The 17,961-nt window shown below is 42.7% G+C and overlaps 1 protein-coding gene across 1 annotated transcript in view; it reads right to left on the minus strand.

Moving 5' to 3' along the window:
• The window catches only part of FER1L6 (fer-1 like family member 6), a 101,850-nt gene that overhangs the window by 59,089 nt on the left and 24,800 nt on the right, over positions 1-17,961 (minus strand). Inside the window, 7 exon segments of the mRNA XM_077808407.1 lie at positions 2,374-2,498; positions 3,204-3,390; positions 9,334-9,486; positions 11,286-11,405; positions 13,272-13,362; positions 14,011-14,111; positions 15,701-15,821. Of these exon segments, the coding sequence (XP_077664533.1) occupies positions 2,374-2,498; positions 3,204-3,390; positions 9,334-9,486; positions 11,286-11,405; positions 13,272-13,362; positions 14,011-14,111; positions 15,701-15,821 (898 nt within the window).

A 17,961-nucleotide genomic window follows, 5' to 3' on the forward strand; every position in this document is an offset into this window, starting at 1 on the left:
AAATGTTCCCCCCTCCTTGCCTTACAGGCTCTTCCTGAACAAATAACCAGATATCTGACTTTATATCTTGCAGTCCTTGTGCATGCAAAACTCATACTGCAATCTATGGGAAGGCTGCCTGTTTGGAGACTGCAGGATCAGGCCATGTATAGTTAAAGAAGAACTTTGAGCAAAATGTATTCCACTTTTTCATTCTGTGGGGTAAACATTTTCCAAGTAATTTTTCTTCAAATACAGATGCCAATAATAACTCACAATGTTCTTATTGAACAAGGTAATTTATTGATTAATTCATAACAAATCAATTTTTTTTTATTTTTTCCTTGCAATTTGCTGCTGCACTTCAGACATGCTGGGCTGGTCAAGGCACTTCCTCAAAGACAACAGTTTAGCTGCTTTGGCAGGAAATGTATCTACCAATGTTAAATTTTAAAGAAAAAAATATCCGCTGCAAAATCTGACTCTCATCATCTGCTGTTGTTCTGTTAAATGGAAATGTCTTCTTTCACTGTGGTTTATTGGAGCTTGGTGGACACCATTCTAAAAACAATTCAAATGATTGCATGCAGTATTTTATTCAGACAATATGTTACTTCGCACTTATGTGTGTACAAAATGCTGTCATACGTAGGTCTGATTCTACTCTCAGGTATGCTAGCTTATACCAGGATCAACTCCGTTGATATCCAGAGAGCTACAATGGGGGTAAACCAAGATTAACTCAATTGATCTTAACCATGAGGGTAAAACAAGCACAAGTGAGAGCAGAATCAGGCCCTATGACTCTAGAGAGCCACCTGGATAGAGAAACCTTTTCCTTGCCCTGGCCCCCAGAATCTGCTGCTATAGAAACTTCCTTCAGAGAGCCAGAAGGGGATAAACATTATTTTTCTTAAAGCTTTGTTACCCTGTGAAAAGTGACTATAAAAATAGTTGATTTGGGTTCCACATTTATTGATCCTTGATGATTTCTGTGTCCAATGTGCTCTATTTACAAGTGAAATAGTGGGTTACTGAACTTCCACCCTTGCAAAATTAAGATGGGCTCTGAGAGTCAAGCTGGGTTTTTCCCATCAAGCTGGGTGAGTGAAAGTGAAATCCAACTCTCCCACCCAAGCCCGGGCCAGGTTGCAGGGTTGCCATGCAGAACCCTCCCACCTTCCCCATGGGTAATAAATCAGTTGTCCCTTGTACCGGTTGCACAGCATACTGAAACCACAGGATCTGGGTAGAAGCCCCTCTCTTGTCCCCAGGAAACTCCTTGCTCATTCCAAAATGGCCTTTCATGCCAATCTCTGTGCGGCTGGTCTGGAGACCATTTCTCCAGTTCAAAGGCAGCCCTAAGGAGGCCTCTCAATGAGCAACTATTTTTCAGGACTTAAGTAGTGCAGAGAGTCTCTGCACCTGGTGTGCATTTTACCTGGTAATGCCTCTCTGAAACCATCCTTGTGCTCTACTAAACTCCATTCCAAAGGGCCAAACTGACTCACATAGCCACAGCAGCACTTTGGGCTTTTTTAAAAAGTGACTCAGCCTTGCTCTTAACACACACAAAAATAGTGGCGGGGATGCAGGACACAGCATCTGTCCCCCTGCCAATGGAAATGGCCTAATCTTAAAGTCTAAAGAGGGAGAATTTCAGAGAGATACAACCCAGCCCACACTTGCTGTTTCGGTCCAATAATCTCAGAGAATCTAACATCCAAAGGAGTCAAAACAGATTGGCACTAGTCTAATTGCAGACCAATTACACTTGGAGAGCAGATACAAGGCTGCATCTGGTGACTCATTCTATATATGCTATGCCATCAGAGCAGCTGTCCCTGATGGTATATTTGTTAATTTAATCATACCAAGAGCTAGAATGGCAGTGGTGTTTCTTTAATGACAGGCACATGTCCTCAAAACAGACAGCCGCGCTAGGACTTCTGTTTTCAACCACACTTGGTATTCATATGGCTGGATATTAGTGCTATGATATAATATACACTGTGACTGGCTCGAAGAGATACTGCAAATAAGTAACCACTCATCTCAATAATACACTATAATCCTTTACATTTCTGGAGCCCCTTGCATCTAAGAATCTCAAAGTGCTTTACAAACTAATGAATTAAGCCTCACAACACCTTGTTATGGTAGTTAAGTAGTTTTTCATTAAGCATTATCCTCATTTTACAGAAAAGGAAACTCAAACATCTAATATTGGCCACTGAGAGTGACAGAAGACTGCACTAGATAGACCACTGATCTGATCTGGTAAGGTAATTCCCAATTGCCTTTGAGAATCAATATTTTTTCCCATTTTCACCACTTTAATGAGACATCTCAGTTCCTTATTTACACAAGGAGAAGGAAGACTTTGCAACTTACCTTGGTGGTCTGGCAGTGCGAAACAAACGTTACTTTGGCAAAGGGATCAGAAAGTCCAGAGCTATCTGCCGCAATGAGCCCCCTGGCCTGATACATGTGGGCTCTTAACTGGAAGAGGTGCTTGGCTGTGTCAGGACAATGAATACAATGTTATCAGTTTTGGGGAAATGATGCCATGAATACATGGAAAGAGGACCACCCACAAATTCCAAAACCTTGACCCTCACAGCACTCCAATGAGATAGGAAAGTGCGATCACCATTTTAAAGATGGGGTATCGGAGCGACAGAAAGATTAAATTCACACAATTCACACAGTGTCAGAGCCAGGGTTATAAACCAGCTCTGCTAATTTCCAGTCTTTTCTCTCATCACTTGACCATAGTATCTCCCTATGTATATTTATCACCTACGATGAATTCAAGCACATATGCTTTTATCAAAAGATCCAGTGGAAGACTCCTCATTTGGGACATTTAAACTAGGGAGCAAAAACAGTGCAATATGTGCTAAGGGCAACAACCTTGCATTGAGAGGGATATGGAGGGAAGGGCATAATGTAGTGTGTCTTTTCCATCTCTAATGTCTATGATTCCATGAAGCATCAATGGAGGTTTTAAGCATTCAGTAGCTGCCAAAGTGGCATTCAGCAACTAGTCAGTGTCTCTGATTAAACAATGTGCTAAAATGTTAATTTAAGCATTTTTGGGGAAAAATGCAATTACATCAAGTAGATGTTTTGCTGTCCTCCTAATTTAGAGCACCATATGTCCAACATTCCATACTACCGCTAAGTATCCTTGCTACTGTACTGCAGAAGTATTGTCTTACTTTTGTACACCAGACTGGCAGGTGAAGGAGGAGGAGGATGTCCTGTACCATCTGCGGAGGGCACTTCAGTCTCATGTCCTAAAGGTAAGTTCTCCATAATGGTATGGGCATACTTGATGGAACCAAGCCACAGATAGGTGTCTACTTTTGCAGGTACATTCCAACCCGACAGGCGTTTTCCTGGTAACTGAAGAAACATAGGTCATCAACCAATACAAAGTAAGAGAGATCACTGAATGTTATTTATAGTTTGGGCAAGCTGCACTGCTGAACAAAGGAGCATCCACTCAGTTGCTATCAAGCCGGTATCAAGTGGAGTGCCCCAAGTGTCGGTCCTGGGACCAGTTTTGTTCAATATCTTTATTAATGATCTGGAGGATGGCTTGGATTGCACCCTCAGAAAGTTTGCAGATGACACTAAACTGGGAGGAGAGGTAGATACGCTGGAGGGTAGGGATAGGATACAGAGGGCCCTAGACAAATTAGAGGATTGGGCCAAAAGAAATCTGATGAGGTTCAACAAGGACAAGTGCATCTTCTTAGGATGGAAGAATCCCATGCACTGCTACAGACTAGGGATTGAGTGGCTAGGCAGCAGTTCTGCAGAAAAGGACCTAGGGGTTACAGTGGACGAGAAGCTGGATATGAGGCAACAGTTGTTGCCAAGAAGGCTAATGGCATTTTGGGCTGTATAGGTAGGAGCATTGCCAGCAGATCGAGGGATGTGATCATTCCCCTCTATTCGGCATTGGTGAGGCCTCATCTGGAGTATTGTGTCCAGTTTTGGGCCCCACACTACAAGAAGGATGTGGAAAAATTGGAAAGAGTCCAGCAGAGGGCAACAAAAATGATTAGGGGGCTGGAGCACATGACTTATGAGGAGAGGCTGAGGGAACTAAGATTATTTAGTCTGCAGAAGAGAAGAATGAGGGGGGATTTGATAGCTGCTTTCATCTACCTGAAAGGGGGTTCCAAAGAGGATGGATCTAGATTGTTCTCAGTGGTACCAGATGACAGAACAAGGAGTAATGGTCTCAAGTTGCAGTGGGGGGAGGTCTAGGTTGGATATTAGGAAAAACCTTTTCACTAGGAGGGTGGTGAAGCACTGGTATGAGTTATCTAGGGAGGTGGTGAAAACTCCTTCCGTAGATGTTTTTAAGGTCAGGCTTGACAAAGCCCTGTCTGGGATGATTTGGTTGGGGATTGGTCCTGTTTTGAGCAGGGGGTTGGACTGAGGTCCCTTCCAACCCTGATATTCTATGATTCTATGATATGCTGATAAATGACTTGCCTATTTAATCACAGGATCATAGAAATGTAGGACTGGAAGGGACCTTGATAGGCTCTGAGGCAGGACTATGTATTATCTAGACCATCTGTGGTGGGGCTTCAGCCCCACACTGGCAGAAGAGGGGTTAAAGTAGCCCAGGGAGGCTGTGTAAGAGGCAGCCAATTAGGAAAGGGCTTGTAGAGACAGCCAATCAGGAGGTTTAGAGAGACAGCCAATCAGGGCCAGGTTGGGTCATATAGGAAGGGATGCTGAACAGAGCAGCTTCAGTCATTCCCTGGAGTTTGAGGAGTGAGGACTGGCTGCCCTGAAGGAGGGAGAAGAGACAGCACCATGGTCCAGGCAGTGCTGGACAGGGTCAGGGGAGCATGAGTGAGCTCCCGGCTGACTGCTGCCAGACTGAGGCCATGATACAGGGGCAGAGAAGGTGCTAGGGCTACGGGGAAGTGGCCCAGGGAAACAGACACCAGGGGTTGGAGGTGACACAGCGTATGACTGCTAGTCCTCTCCCCCTTTGGCCCCAGTTGCTACTGATGCAGGTGGCTAAACCCTGGCCTGCAGCCTACCACTCAGGCAAATGGCTGGACAGAGGACTGCTGGCCTCCCAGAATGGGGCGGGAGGGAGAGAACCGAGTGGGGCACAGCCAAAGAGTTATGTCCAGAAGAGGATACCATGGTCCTGAGAGCAACACGGGTCCTGATGGCAGAAGTGATGGTGGTGAGACATCACTAGATGAATGCGCACTGGTGAACCAGAGCTAATTCCCAGGACGGCCAGCAGGAGGCACTGCAGTGGTGAGTCAAACCCCATTACACCATCCCTGATAGGTGTTTGTCTAACCTGTCCTTAAAACCTCCAGTGATGGAGATTCCACAACCTCCCTAGGTAATTTGTTCCAGTGCTTAACTATCTTTACCATTATGAAGTTTTTCCTGTTGTCTAACCTAAATCTCCCTTACTGCAATTTAAGCCCATTATTTCTTTTCCTGTCCTCAGTAGATAAGGAGAACAATATATGACCCTCCTCTTTATAACAACTTTTTATGAACTTGAAGACTTATCATGTCTTCCCCTCCCCCTCACCCCAATCTTCTCTTCTCCAGACTTAACAAACCCCAATTGTTTCAATCTTTCCTCATAGGTCATGTTTTCTAGACTTTGAATAATTTTTGCTGTTCTCCTCTGGACTTTCTCCAATTTGTCCACATCTTTCCCAAAGTGTGGCGCCCATAACTGGACACAGCACTCCATATGAGGATTTATCAGTGCTTAGTAGAGTGGAAGAATTACATCTCCGCTCTTGCTTACAACACTTCTACTAATAAATCTAATAATGATGTTTGTTTTTTTCAACAGAATTACATTGTTGACTCATATTTAGTTTGTGATGCATTATAATCCCCAGACACTTTTCTGCAGTACTCTTCCTAGGCAGTCATTTCCCATTCTGTGTTATATTTGTCCTTTTTTTCACGATTTCTCAAAGATAATAGGTGATGACTCAGAGATCTCTTCAGCCAGTTCCTTAAGTATTCCAGAATGTGTTTTGTCAGGCCCTGCTGACCTGAAGTCATAATGGGGGGGATGGCCATGTGACCTACTTGGTACAATGTATTTCAAGATTCAAAGGAAGGAATTGATAACAAACCTAGTTGTTAAAAGTCTGCTTTCAGTGGGATAGTGTACAAGCCTTTTCTTGCTAAATAACAGCTGTAAATTTGCCTCTGGTGTTTGCTATGTTAAATTTCCAAGCCTATGGCACACTGTCCACCTCATGCTGCTTTCTGACTGTATTATGGCTGCTCCTAAATAAGTTATTACTTCACAGGGCAAGTCAGAAAACTTTTGATGAAACTTTTTCCAACATAAAATGTTACATTTTTTGACAATACTTTCAACAATATTTTTTTTTCTATCAAGCTCTGCTTAATTCAGTTTTTTTATACTGCTTATTCCTAAAGCAATTCATGACATAAAATGACTAGACAGTCACTACATTGCAATGTTTTCCTGACAGACCCTAACAATTGATGATGGCTTAACTGGTGCCTTTTTGTTTCACTTGGTGTAACAGTGTGTCTTGTAAGCAACAACCTTTGTATTTTAAACAGGGGGGAAACATCCCACCTTCTGGGTTATCCATAGTGCTTCCTAGTTGTAACTTTCTTTCAAGTGAAAATACAACTACTTGTACTGTGCCTCTGAGGTTTAATCTGATGGATAAATAGAATTGCTACACCAGAGTATCTTAATGACCGTTTCATTTTGTTTGAAATGACTACTTCTAAAATTAGTTTTTACTTCATTCAAATAAAATAGAACATTTTGATAGACCTGGGAGAGATTTCTCATAAGAAAGCTCTAAAAAGATTCAAGAAGCCTCTTTAAAAACTGTAAGTAGAAATGCACTGAAATGTTATTCTATGCAGTAAGTAGTATGCACAATAAATTACTCTTGATAATTAGCAGAAGTCTGGATACCTCTATCTGCTGACGAGCTACGTTTTATTTGCCTGGTTCCAACAACAACCATCTTAGGTGATGAGTTTCTATACCCTTAGTAAGCAATGTTACCATTGCTTATTATTCCAGAGTGTCCAGGCTTTTCCTTCCAGCTGTTGCTGATGGACAGTGACTACATTCCATTGTTGCATACTGTTACTGTGCATGTTACCTCTCTTTGTATAACACTGCTAAAATGGTCTTGTCAGATAAGTATATTATTCAATATTTTATATATCTAACATCTTTCCTGTATGGATCTCAGACATGGACTCTTTATAGATGGCACATTTAACAGCTTGAGCAATTTCACAAGCGTTCCCTCCGCTCGATAATGAGTAAGGCTGTGAATCATTCACAGACGTCATGGCTTCCGTGACCTCTGTGAATTTTGCAGGGCTGGTGCAGCTGACCCCAGGACCACCACAGCATCTGGGAAGCCCTGGGGCCAGCCGCACCGCCCGGACCAGCGGAGGTGGCAGTGGGGCCCCGGGCTGTCCCTCGCCCGGACCAGCAGAGGTGGCAGTGGGGCCCCGGGCTGCCCCGTGCACCAGTGGCAGCAGGGCCATGGGCTTCCCCCCCACCTGGACTGGTGGCAGGGCTGCCCCCAGCAGCAGCAACAGGGGCCCCGGGCTGCCCCTCCTCCAGTAACAGGGGGACACAGGCTGCCCCCAGCTGCAGCAGGGGCCTGGGCTGCCCCACCCAGCAGACACATCGCCCAGCTCTGCCCCCACCCCCAGCAGCAGTCTTCAGGAGTGCCCCCCTCCCAGCAGGTAAGATTTAGTCACAGGTATTTTTAATAAAAGTCATGGACAGGTCCAGGACCATGACTTTCTGTTTATTGCTTGTGACCTGTCCATACCCATGACTAAATACCCGTGACTAAAACGTAGCCTTAATAATGAGCATTCGCTGGCAGGACAGAGTGACCAATATTAAGGTCCCTGAAAGAGCAAACACAACAAAGCAGTGAGGAAATGCTATTGAGAACACAATTTAGGTAGACTGGACATGTCATCAGAATGGAAGATCTGTCTCCCAAAACAGATCTTGCATGGGGAGCAAAAGAAGGAAGCGTCGTCCGTATAAGCGTTTAAAGTTAACCTAAAGTGCAGCCCACTGGAGACTATCAACCTCAAAGAACTTGAGCAAATGGCTCAGGACAGGACACACTGGTAGTCTCTTGACAAGATCAGGATGTAACAGGTTTGAGTAGGATTGACGAAATCATCTCCAGGCTGCATGTGAAAAGCGCCACAGAACTGCACTGTCAAACATAATATTTACAGACTTCCCATGGCCTTAGTGTAGCCAACTCTATGCATCATGGTTCAGACTTTGGAGTCATGTGTGTAGCCAGAGCTGAGAATTGCTACAATATTGTCATCATTGTCAGCGATGGAGTACCAACATATATCTCACATGCACATTTTAAATTGGAGTTATAAACAGAAATGTTTATATTATGTCTGATTCTCTGCACTTCCTCATTGTCTGAGTGTGGTGAATGTCAATCTGTTGGAGTTTCCCTTGGAGTTTTCAAATGCTGCTTAATGTATTCATCAGAGAAGAAAGGTTTAGTGATCTACCTATTTACATCTATTTGTGCATATTTGGATTCATGGTACATTTGGCAGAGGCAGGAAGCCAGGGGATGAATTACTTAGACACCATGATGATGAGCATGGTATTAAAAGCAAAACAGAAAAGTAGAGAATATAGATAAAATAGATCAGTGTTTCTCTACCTTTTCAGGTTGGTGACCCCTTTTTAAGACAAAATTTTTCTATAAGAGTAAAAATGTATCCATGACAACAATGATAAACCAATAGAATTTATTTGTGTGTATTTTGAGAATTTGACAGAGCATATTTAACTTTGAAGAGTGAGGCTGTGAGGTGAAGTTGGGGAGTGAGATTTCATTTGCTTTAGATTGCAATAATGGTTTCAACACTTTTGCCCTCCAAATTGCCTTTTGTGACTCACTGGTTGAGAAATATGGATCTAAATCATACAGATAAACCCACAGATTCCTTGCAGATCAGATTTCAGATTTTTGGTATCTCAAATGAAATCCTCTCCTGCATAATTTCACTCTACATATATTTAAGGTAGATGCATGTGGGCTGAGTGAAACATGGATAAAAATGGTTTCAGAGTAGCAGCCGTGTTAGTCTGTATTCACAAAAAGAAAAGGAGTACTTGTGGCACCTTAGAGACTAACAAATTTATTTGAGCAGTGTCACAAGTACTCCTTTTCTTTTTATGGATAAAAATGGTGTTCATGGAGTTATCTGCTCAAAACATCTTTGTAAAAGATCAAAATGTCTCAGACTTACTTTCAGGAAATGGGTTTTAATCTTCCCACAGTTTTTCCCTCTCTGTTCATTCACTGGGGAATAGAACACGTCTTTTGCTGGGATTCTTGCATATGCAACTCTTTTGTTGTTGCTGAGCATCCAGATGAACACATCAGGCACCGTATGCTGCGGCTATTAAAATGACATGGAACAGAACTTGTATGCTTTGAACACTAGAGCTACATTAACAAATATTCTTTTTATGAGCAACGATCATTACTTTTTGTTAAACATGAACTAACAAGACCTAACTCTTTTCAACAATTTGACAAGACAAAGCCAGCCTTTACTGAGAAGAGACAGCCAGCATCATAATCTAGAAAATCTATCAATTCACACCTAAAAATCCATATACCGGACTGTGATACATAGTATCTGCCCAAACCTCAGTTCCTGAGCACAGTCAGAGTTTGTTCCTTTTAAGGTTTTAAGCTTTTAAGGACCTTAAACTCTGTTCAAATATCAAAGAGGGTTAGTAGGTGACTTGATCATGGGCTTACACAGGGGAAAAGTATCACATACTAAAGGATCTTTAATGTAGCAGATAAAGGCATAACAAGCTGCAGTGGATGGAAGTTGAAGCTACGGAAATTCAAACCAGAAATAAGATGTAAATTTTGAACAGAGAATCTCACCGAGGGACATGGTGCATACACCATCACTTGAAGTCTTTAAATCAGACTGCCTGCAATTCTAACAGATGCTTTAGCTCAACCAGAAGTTATGGGACTCGATGCAAAAATCACTGGATAAAAAATATATGGCCCGTGCTATGCAGGAAGGCAGACTGGATACTCAAAATAGCTCCTTCTGATCTTAAAATCTATGGGCTTGATACTCATTTACCCAAAGGCCTTAAGGAAAATGAGAATTAGGACCCACCATTCTACTTTCTATGAGGTCCTGGTTGAATAAGCTCTCCCAACACATGGAAGAGCAGCAGAGACGCTTTCTGGCTGAGACTACAACAGGGCTCCTGCACTACCCTCTTTTGTGTGAGTGAGAGATTCGCCATGGATCCTCCGTGTAATCACAGATCCACTGGTCACAATCCCCCTCTTCCACAGCCCCTCACGCTAGTGCAAGTGAAGCCTGTACAGGCACAGCTGTGTGGCAGGCAGAGGGTGTAGATCCCCTGTGGGATACCCTGTATACCACTCCTCCATCCTGCACCTTTCCTTTAGATGCTTCTTGTGCCCTAGATTCACAGTTTACTTTCAGATGAAATTTCACCAGGGAGGTCATTCTTTATTGGGCAAATGCATGTACAGTGTATCCAGTTTTCCCCTGTCACAATGCCCTGGCCACAACCCCATTTTCCAGGACATTCCCCATGCCAAGGGCTGTACATGAGGCAGAGGTGCCAACTTTCTGATTATCCTGGGGCTGCTTGACCCCCACTCCAGGCCAGGCCACGCCCCCACTCCACCCCCTGCCTTAAGGCCCCACCCCCACCCCACTTCTTCCTGCCCCCGCTCCACCTCTGCCCCACCTCTTCCCACCCAGTTCTGATCCTCCCCACGAGCGTGCCCTGCCCCTTCCTGCCCTGCTCCTCCCCCTCCCCCCACAACGCCTCCTGCACGGTGCTGAACAGCTGATCACTGGTGGGTGGAAGGCGCTGGGGGAGTGGGAGGAGCTGATTGCCGGGGCAGGAGGTGTGGAGAGGAGGGGAAGGAGCTGATTAGCAGGGCTGCCGGTGGGTGCTGAGCACACACTTTTTTTTTTCCCCTGTGGATGCTCCAGCCCCAGAGCACCCATGGAGTCAGTGCCTATGAGGAGATATAGAGTAGTGGGGATCACCAGCTAGTCAATCTAGTCAAGATCTAGCCCAAGGTTTTACTGATTGTACTGTATTATAAAGACTTGTGTCATCTTCGTTAAAACATTCGACATTGTGACCTAGGTAAAATCCTGTATCAATGGTGAATTACCTCATCAACCAAGAATCGAATTTTCTCTATGAAGTTCTGTGTTTCACGCATCAGTTCATCTACTGACATCTTTTTTTTCTGCTGCTGAACAATGCCATTGGCATCCGAGGACATTGCTTCCTGGAACAGGAGTGGACAATAGGTAAGTATTTCATATACATGGCGAGTTCATGAAAAACTTATTTCAAACTATCCAACTGGGCATGTAAGGGGAAATAGCTACCCAGGTTCACTATGAAATATTTTTTTTTTTCAAAATTTCAAAGCAGAGGGCAAATGAACTTTCAGGAAATGATTCCAGTTATACAAAATGTGCATTTTCTCCACTATGTGTGTGTGTTTATGCAGTGAAGGTCCCCAGAAATTTGTGTTTACTGCTCACAGCATAATAGGGCCCTGATCCTGATGGAGGGCTTTGATCAATACTGTACTGCAAACAATGGCATAAAAATAATACATACATTTACTGTGCAACCACAAGGTATAGTAGAAAATGCAGGCCTATTAGTAGGGTGACCAAATAGCAAGTGTAAAAAATCGGGACGGGGTCGGGGGTAATAGCCCCAAAATCAGGATTGTCCCTAAAAAATCGGGACATCTGGTCACCCTATCTATTAGGATATGTAAAGATCCCTCTGCATTATACTGCATTATAATGATATTTTATGATACTAACATGATCCTGCTCCTGAAAGATGGTGTTAATTTCACTGAGTTGCTAGTACTCATCAACCCTCTGGATCAGTCCCCCTATGTGTATATATTAAAAATGGATCCTCTGATACTGAGAAAAGATGGTCCACTGGGTAGGTTGGTAACTGAGGCCTCAGAAGACTTAGGGTCGATGCCCTGCTCTGCCACTGGCTTTTTTGTGTAACCTTGGGCAAGTCACTTAGTCCCTCTGTCTCAGCTTCTCAATGGATCGGTGCCTCAGTTCCCCATCTGTAATATGGGGGTAAGAGTATTTCCCTACCTCACAGGGTTGTTGCAAAGAGACATACATAAAGATTGTGTGGCAACTCAGATGCTACAGTACTGGGAGCCATACAGGAGAGCTAGAACACAGATGTATATACATATAATCTAGGGAGAGATGAAAAAATGTATGGATATTTAATTCTCTTTAGATGTTCTGTGCCAGAGTCTCATTTATAGTAAGATCTTTTTATGCCACTCTGGCAGTGTAAAAGGGCCTTACTATGGATGCAAATGTGACAGAGTGTAAATGAGGCTTAGTGTAAATCAAAATCAAATTAGCAGTATTAACTTTGAAAAATCAAGAAACAAAAAATATTTTTAAATATACACACATTTATTTATGACAGGTTTCAGAGTAACAGCCGTGTTAGTCTGTATTCGCAAAAAGAAAAGGAGTACTTGTGGCACCTTAGAGACTAACCAATTTATTTGAGCATGAGCTTTCATGAGCTACAGCTCACTTCATCTGATGAAGTGAGCTGTAGCTCACGAAAGCTCATGCTCAAATAAATTGGTTAGTCTCTAAGGTGCCACAAGTACTCTTTTTCTTTTTACACATTTATTTATGTCTATCTATATAGCTCTTGCTATATGGAGATATATGTAAAAACAGCAAAAATATGATGGGCCTGATTCTTCTATCACTTAGGCCCAGATCCATCAAAGCAATCAGGCATGGGCTAAATCCGTGCTTTACAACTCGTGTAAATCAGGACTAACTCTACTGAACTGTCAGGAGTTGCACTACTGTAAAATCAGGATAGGTACGAAGAACAAAGCTTTTTGCTGTAATTGCTTGCTTTAAAGTTCAACATGAAATATCTTAAAACCTTTTGCTTAGCGCAGTAGTCTTTTTTAAAAAAAAAGCTCTTGGATGTAATTTTCACATTCATTATGAAACACCCTGGCACCAAGAAACCAAATCCAAATTACTACACACACACTGCATCTGATTAAGATTAACTCATTATATATTGCGCTAGAGCTTAAAGAGGGAGCCTTTCATACCAGTTCTTGCCTGCACATCATAAGTCTTTTTTTGTCCAAAGCAGTCTGGTTCATCCCTTGGGGCTTCTTTTCGGCATGAGCAATGAAGGCTCTGAGATCAGGGAATAGTAATACAGAAGCATTTGTTATGAGAGAGATTACCTTATTATGATGGCTGATAAAATAGACTGCAAGTGAATTATTATCTGGCACAGTGCGTGAAGCAGAAGATGGTGATGCTGGAATTGCCAGACTAATATAAATGTTGAAGGTACCACCTATATTGGAGAGAGTTAAGAAGTGCATACAATCTGTACTGTAATGTTTAGATATAAATTAATTCACTCTTGGGCTTTGCCTCTGTTTTGGATCCAATCCTGTCCATCTTACTCAGGGCACAATGGGAGTTCTGCTTGTGCAAGGAGGCCCTCTGTATTCATTTTAATTTTGCATGATTTTTATAATGTCTGTCTTGCACCTTATTGCTTCTCAATTATTCTCATAACTGTTTTATTTTTAGAGTCCAGAAAGCTTAAGATCAAATCCAGTAATTGACAAATGGAAAACAAGTCCTGGAAATTAAATAAAATTGCACAAAATAGGAGCCAGAGGCTGTAAAATTCTTTTACAGCAGACTACAAAGTACAGCAAATTAAGTTCATTGTATTTTTCATGCATCTTGCCAATTTATGGGTCCATAGCCTGGAAATTGCTACCAATGTATAAAGTAACTTCATGCTCCAATAATAAATTAGGTTACCTGCATTGACTGATAAAGGCATTTAGAATGGTGTTCATTTTCTCTTCTGACGCAGTCTCTGAAACCTTGATCAAATCTTTTACTTCCTCTAACCCATCTTCCTAAGAACAAGATGTGGGGGGGAAAAAAAAACATTGTAGAAAGAAGAGCTGTCAGTGTAATAATTTGTACTCCGGTTATTGAGTCTAGCCAGTAAGAGGAAGACTTGTATCTTGAAAAGTCTGAGCTTTGACATACCGCTAAGCTTGGAGCATGCAAAGGAAGGACCACTCTGTTTGGGCCTTCCTACAGCCTTTCTATGCCTAAAGTATTGATTTAGGAGCCAGCTTCTTTACCTAATTTATAAATGTGAATGGGGAGTATTCTTTAGTGGTTAGATTACAAGACTTGTGGCTTCCTAGATTCTATATATAGCTTTACCATTAGCTAGGTGTTTGTCTTAGGCAAGTCATCTAGGTCATAATTGTTAAATTTTGGGTGCCTAAAATAACACACATTCATACATAAGGCCCAATGCGATGCCCAGTGGCATCAATAGGGATTGGATTGAGCCCTCAGGTGATCAATTAAGTGGCTTGATTGTCAGAGATGACCTCCCTGACAGCTGTAGGTGCTTAGACACTCTGAAGAGAGGCATATGCTGACTGCCATGAGCTATCCCATTCAGGAGACAGGCTGTGCCACTGCACAAGGGTTAAAGCAAAAGGCAAAGTAATCTGTGTTTCTAAGACCCTCTACTCCCAGTGCTGCACAGCTCCCTGCATGGGTTTCTTCTCTCCTGCTGTGCCTGCACAATCTGTGAGCTGGAATAACTCCCTTGCTTCAGCTGCAGTGGAGAGAGCCATCTACTCCCTTCATTTACCTGCAAGTAGGGAGGAGGGAATCTGTCCTTCATTGAGTCTCAGTGGGGGCCTGCTTATCAGATATGCTGGTGGAGCCCCCTGAATGAAGGACTGTGGGAAGGGTCCCTTTCCCTAATGTACTCTTATTGGAGATGTTTCTGGGATAAGTAGTGCTCTTCAGGTCATACAACCCCTCTTCATCTCCAGGGATAAGGTCGGTTTAGTGCTACGGACTGGGGGTGGGTGGGGGGTGCTTCAGAATATGCCACCCCAGTCAATTAGCCAACCCAGAAGAAATCCTTTGCCCTCTACACACTCACTGTGATCTGGAATATCAGCCAGAATGGCTGTACTGTAGTGTGTGTGTGTATATATAGCAAAAGGATTGGGGGAGAGTCTGGGACTCATCCCTGGCAAGTGAGCAAGTTTAGGCTGCTGCATAATGCCAAGACTGGCTTTACATAACTGCTTCCTCAGGGAGACAGGGTGAAGCTGCCTGTGGTAGCCCAGGAACGTGCTGGGGTCTCCACAGGCCAGGAGCTACATAGTCTTATTTGGACAGGATAGACACCAGAGTTGGTGGAGGAAAAAAAATTTTTCCTATAGAAATTTAGACAAAAACAACAAAATATAGCTTTTGTCAAAATTTTCAGTGGAAAACAGAACACTTGAAATGCTTTTGGTCTTTGACTAAATTTTCAGTATTCTGAGGGGGCGGAAATTGAAAATTTGTGAGGAACAGACACTTTCCACAGAGGTTTTTATTTAGTCAAAAAACAAATTTTGCATCAAAAAGGGTTTTGACAGATTTTCCAACAAATCCTGACAATATGTAGCACCAGGCTTACCAGCAGATCTGCCATTTTCTCTAGGACATTGGACAAGTACAGTCGGAAGGTCTGATCTCCCCAATAGCTCTTTATATAGACACAGGGCTTCTTCTCATCATATGGCAAGTAGTGATAGTTCCTGTGAAAATACATTAAATGCTGTGAAAAGTCTGGAATCAGATGTAAATAACAGACCAAATCCTTGGTTTCCAGGATTATATGGGTGTACTTCACTCTGTCAATGGACTGACCACCCATTGTTACACCATTTTAATCTCTGAGTGAGAGTATAATAGTAGTGTTTGTGTAAGTAGTAATTGCACAACTGTTGGCTTAACTAATCATTTTTATTTTTAATAAAGTTGGGTTGTATCATTCAGAGTGTCACCTAGTGGTTTGATACTAAATATATTTTCTGTAACCAACCTAGAGACTTGCCCCTGAAAACTAAGCTGGGCTTTTATTGCACCATTATCTTTAATAACATCATATTAATTGGGAACATTTCAACATAATAAGGTCACAAGGCCACACTATTGGGGGAAAAAGAAAAAATCCATCCACACACTCATCCCCCCCCCCCCCCCAGAGAATTATATGATGCAAACTCATTGAATTACTAACAGGAGTGAAGAAACAGATTGACAGAGCCAGAAGAGACCCAGAAGTCACCTACTACAGGACAGGCCTAACAAAGAAAGTAACAGAACGCCACTAGCCGTCACCTTCAGCCCCCAACTAAAAACTCTCCAGCACATCATCAAGGATCTACAACCTATCCTGAAGAACGACCCATCACTCTCACAGATCTTGGGAGACAGGCCAGTCCTTGCTTACAGACAGCGCCCCCAACCTGAAGCAAATACTCACCAGCAACCACACAACAAAAACTCTAACCCAGAAACCTATCCTTGCAACAAAGCCCATTGCCAACTGTGCCCACATATCTATTCAGGGGACATCATCATAGGGCCTAATCACATCAGCCACGCTATCAGAGGCTCGTTCACCTGCACATCTACCAATGTGATATATGCCATCATGTGCCAGCAATGCCCCTCTGCCATGTACATTGGCCAAACTGGACAGTCTCTACGTAAAAGAATAAATGGACACAAATCCGACATCAAGAATTATAACATTCAAAAACCAGTCGGAGAACACTTCAATCTCTCTGGTCACTTGATTACAGACCTAAAAGTCGCAATATTACTACAAAAAAACTTCAAAAACAGACTCCAATGAGAGACTGCTGAATTGGAATTAATTTGCAAACTGGACACCATTAAATTAGGCTTGAATAAAGACTGGGAGTGGATCATAGAATCATAGAATATCAGGGTTGGAAGGGACCTCAGGAGGTCATCTAGTCCAACCCTCTGCTCAAAGCAGGACCAATCCCCAATTAAATCATCCCAGCCAGGGCTTTGTCAAGCCTGACCTTAAAAACTTCTAAGGAAGGAGATTCTACCACCTCTCTAGGTAACGCATTCCAGTGTTTCGCCACCCTCCTAGTGAAAAAGTTTTTCCTAATAACCAACCGAAACCTCCCCCACTGCAACTTGAGACCATTACTCCTTGTCCTGTCCTCTGTGTAATTACACAAAGTAAAACTATTTCCCCATGTTTATTTCCCCCCCACCCCTACTGTTCCTCACACATTCTTGTCAACTGCTGGAAATGGCCCATCTTGATTATCACTACAAAAGGTTTTTTCTCTTCTGCTAGTAATAGCTCACCTTAACTGATCACTCTCGTTATAGTGTGTATGGTAACACCCATTGTTTCATGTTCTCTGTGTGTATATCTATCTTCCTACTGTATTTTCCACTGCATGCATCCGATGAAGTGGGTTTTAGCCCATGAAAGCTTATGCTCAAATAAATTTGTTAGTCTCTAAGGTGCCACAAGTACTCCTTTTCTTCTTACAGATACGGACTAACATGGCTGCTACTCTGAAACCTGTCACTGAATTACAATTCCCAGAACTTCTTGACACTTTCAAGGGTTGGTGGTGTTTTTGTATTTGCAGAGGGGACAATTTGGCCCTATTGTGATAGAAAACACTGTACTCTTAAAAGAATGAGACTTGACATCCTACCATTAATGTCGCTATGAGGAACTGAACAGTCATTTTTTCATGGTTAGTTTGTCCTTGTTATACATAAACATGAAAAATCCTGGCAATTTACTGGTGTCTGTTTGCACGGGTGGGAGGGGCTGCGTGTAACTGGTTGGCAAAGCCATTTTCTATACTTTTGTTAATCTGCTAGCAGTGT

The sequence above is a fragment of the Eretmochelys imbricata genome, chromosome 2, assembly GCF_965152235.1.
Source record: "Eretmochelys imbricata isolate rEreImb1 chromosome 2, rEreImb1.hap1, whole genome shotgun sequence".
In the NCBI taxonomy this organism is placed as follows: Eukaryota; Metazoa; Chordata; order Testudines; family Cheloniidae; genus Eretmochelys; species Eretmochelys imbricata.